Here is a 3,913-nt window from a genome sequence, read left to right as displayed (position 1 = left end):
AATCCAATCTCTTTGAAATCTTAACTATAAAAACTAAAAAATTAATTTATAGGAACTGATCGAGGTAATTAATTGATTAAATTAGTTATTTGATTTCTCTAAATCACTATGTTAGTCATGTAAATTAAAACTAAACCGTCTTTGATATTTGCAGTTAATATGAATAATTTGAATAAACAAAATAAACTCATCGATTGGCTTTAATATTGAGGACAAGAGGATGCATGTATGTGTGAGTGTTGTGACAAATTGGGAAGCTATTCATGATGTTTTCCAAAGGTACGTATCACTCATCATATATCTACATTATATTTCAATAGTTATTTTGTCTAAAGATTTTGTCAAATTTATAGTGTACAAAGTACTCTCTTTCACAAAGCCAATCATCCATGATTTCAAAAATGAATTTAATCAACACTATACAGCATCATATAGTGACAATAACCGAAGCAAAAGAGAGAGAAATATAGAGGTTACACTCACCTATATTGACACAAAACTTGTACATCTCTATTCAAATCTTTTGAAGCTAAGATCCTCATTGTTGAAACTTTACATTCAACTCAACCAATTTTAACTTCAAGTGATTCATTCTCTACATTACCTGCCCTCAAGAATAGTGTTAGATGAAGAAGAAGAAGTAGTAGTGTGTCTAACATCTTCAAATGTTGGGTGAGATGAGAAGTTTAAGTAAAGAGAATACTCAGACCATAAGTCCTTTGGGGATGTAATGGTTTTAAGCAAATAGGTATCCATATCTTCACTTTCATCATGCTCTCTACCATCTTCACTATTATTATTAGTAGTAGTAGTAATATTCTTTCCCTCCAAAACCTTCAGTGCTTGTCTCATTGTTGGCCTGGCTTTTGGGTCAGGATAAGCACACAATAATCCCAAGTTAAGAAGTGTTTCTACTTGTTGTTCATTCATTTCTCCTTTTGCCCTCATTCTCTCATCCATTGCTCTTATCAGTTGTCCTTGTGCTTTGAGTTGCCACACCCACTCCACCAAGGATGGTTTTCCTGAAACAAATTTAAAAAAATAGATACTCTGAGTTTGAAATACTAATTAATGTGCATACCAAATTCACATTCACATTAAAAAAAGGAAAAAAAATTAATCTGTAGGTTCTTTTAACTTTAACTGATTATTAATCAAGTTTCTATAGTTTTTATTTTTATCAAGTCTTTATAGTTTCACCTGATTCTAATTAAATCCATCTTCTTCTTTTTTTATTTTTCCTATCATGTTCTAATTATTTTACCTAATTTTTAATTAGGCCTCTATAATTTTTTTAAATCAATTACATAAAACTATAGGACCTATTTTGATAAATGCAATTTCATAAAATCTTTAAAATTGAAATTATTGGATAAAATAATAAGGAACAAATTCAAACAAAATAAGCTCCAAAAACTAATTGATTCAAAATTGAAGTAAACTATAAGTATTGTGATTAATTTTTCTAATATGATTTTAATTTCCTTATATTATCCAAATTCCACAACTAAATAATTGAGTCTATCTTTTATATGTAAAAGAGATCCGACATTACCTTCCTCAATAGGTCTCCTTCCACACATGACTTCCAAAACCAAGATTCCAAACATGTAAACATCACTCTGAGTTGATGCTTTTCCAGTCTTCATCGTTTCAGGGGCCATGTAGCCCACCGTCCCAACCACTTTGGTGGTCCTAGCCACTTCATCATTTTTGTGCATCAAAGCTAACCCAAAATCTCCCAACCTTCCGCTAAGCCCCTTATCTAACAGTACGTTGCTGGCTTTAATATCTCTGTGTACTACTTTCACTTCCCACCCTTCATGCAAGTACATGACCCCACTAGCCACATCCTTCAGAATCCTTATCCTCTGCTCACAGTTTAGGATCTTGTCGTCGTCTTCGTTTTGAAATACCCATTTTTCTAGACTCCCATTTTCCATGTAGTCGTAGATTAGTAAGAAATTTCCTGTGTCTTTCTTGCACCATCCTCGTAATCTTACGAGGTTTCTGTGTTTGAGTCTTCCCAGACTGGAGACTTCTGCTAGGAATTCTCTCATTCCATTGTTTTCGGGGGATATTCGTTTCACTGCGATTTCTGATCCTCCCAGGATTCCTTTGTATACCTTGCCGTTTCCTCCGATTCCGATCACGTTTTCCTCGGAGAATCCTTTTGTTGCTGATTCGATTTCTTCGTAGGTTATTCTGTGTGGCCAGTACTCTAATTCCCAATCCTCCATTGCTTCTCTTTCCCTCGCTTTCCTTCGTTTTCTCTGTATTAAAAACAGAGTCACCAGAACGATGAAACAGAGTATCAAGAAAATCCCAATGGTCAATCCTGCAATAAATCCTCTGGATTTGACGATTGAATCTTCTGGAAGAACAAAAGAAGGTAACCCAGAAGTGATTAATGCTTCGCTTAGTGAAAAATTCGAATTACTAAAGCTCCAAGCCAGAATTTTGTGACTTTGAACTAATTGTCCTGTCGCACTTGTAAATCCCACATACATTTCATCTTCAAAAACTTCAGATAAGTTCAACGACACATTCAACAATGGCCTGCGCGGTCGTTTTGATCCTACTCGGGCCATAGTTACGTTAATCAAAGAATCTTCATAATCAATCCAAACCTGGTAATTCTCACCGTCGTTCAGCGTCAATTCTTCGAACGACTTGCCGTCGTCCGGCCAGTACCCGGCATCGTTTGCCACAACAGATTTGAGAGAGTTCACATCGATCCCAACGTGATTGTCGTTTATGTCATCGAACTCTTGATTCCTGAACACATCGAACTCAACACCGAACACATGGTTGCCGGAATCGCCATTGTTGGTGAAGTTCAAGAAACCTAAGTTTTGAGCAGAGCTTGTACCTTGGATTCCTCGAACAGGCGTGAAGATGAACACAAGGCCATGGCCAGGAAGAACATTCTTATAAGGTGCCATGGCGAAAATGAAGGAAGTAGAGAAAGGGTTGACATATGAAGAATTTGGGACTTTGGTGGGAATCTTCTGAGAGTAAAGAGCACGACCAATAGAGAAAGCTTGATCATGAGTGAGAGATAAGATTCCCGAATCAAAGGTGGCGTTGCCGTAGAGCAAGACGCCGGAGGAGTTAAAGCCGTTGAAGATGAAATCGACGGCGAGAGATGAATCAGAGAAGGAGAAGATCAGAATAAGAAGAAGAAGAGGGAAGAAACAGAGTGGACGACGTTTGAGTTTGATCATTGTGAGGATGGAGAAGAAGAAGGAGAAGAAGGAGGAGGAGGAGGAGGAGGAGAAGAAGAGGGATTCCTCATGGGAATGGGATCGAAAGGAAAAGGAATGGAAGAGCAAAGTGATGAAAATGAGGTTTTAGAAAGTACAAAGGTACGGCGATGAAGGAAGAATTTGGATTAGTCAAACTCAAACATGGGAAATTTGCAAGTAAACATTTTCAACTGCGTAATAATTTAAATATTTAAATACAGATATTTTGCGTTAGACTTTAATTCAGTGGGGTATTTATGTACAAAGGGCTGAGCTAAGCAGGGTCTGGGCTTTTCCGCCTTTGTGTGTGAAAATGAAATTATTGACATTTTTTAAGGCTAGTGCTGGAAAGGACAAAAAGGGCGTGAAAAGAGCTCGAAGGTCAAAACTGACGGCAAAACAAGTTAAAAGACCAAAGCTTTACAAAATACTCTATGAAATTTATATTGTAGACTAAAAAAAAAATCTTCTATAAATAGCAAGGAGTACTTATCTAATTCTAATTATATACGAGTCTAAGTTAATTAAGAAGTTATTTTCAGTTGAGTAAATTTTTTTCTCGAAATGTTAGTAAAAATCAGTCCATAATTAATACTCATCCGATTCTAATCCTATAAGGGTCTTATATTTAGGACTGGAGGGGTATTCTAATTTTGTTTTGTCAA

At 36.1% G+C, this 3,913-nt stretch overlaps 1 protein-coding gene across 1 annotated transcript; it reads right to left on the bottom strand.

Annotated features, from left to right (window-relative positions):
- Positions 1-369: 369 nt before the first annotated feature.
- On the bottom strand, positions 370-3,227 carry LOC114750895 (L-type lectin-domain containing receptor kinase VII.1). The gene is made up of 2 exons (XM_028939534.1): positions 1,556-3,227; positions 370-1,022 (listed from the first exon to the last, which is right to left on the bottom strand). Exons 1-2 carry the CDS (start codon positions 3,225-3,227, stop codon positions 601-603), a joined length of 2,094 nt encoding a protein of 697 aa, XP_028795367.1. The 3' UTR covers positions 370-600.
- Positions 3,228-3,913: the final 686 nt, after the last annotated feature.

Source organism: Neltuma alba, unplaced genomic scaffold (genome assembly GCF_004799145.2).
Source record: "Neltuma alba isolate B1F8T4 unplaced genomic scaffold, ASM479914v2 tig00006675_pilon, whole genome shotgun sequence".
Lineage (NCBI taxonomy): Eukaryota > Viridiplantae > Streptophyta > Magnoliopsida > Fabales > Fabaceae > Neltuma > Neltuma alba.
This window is presented reverse-complemented; position numbering and strand designations above follow the sequence as displayed.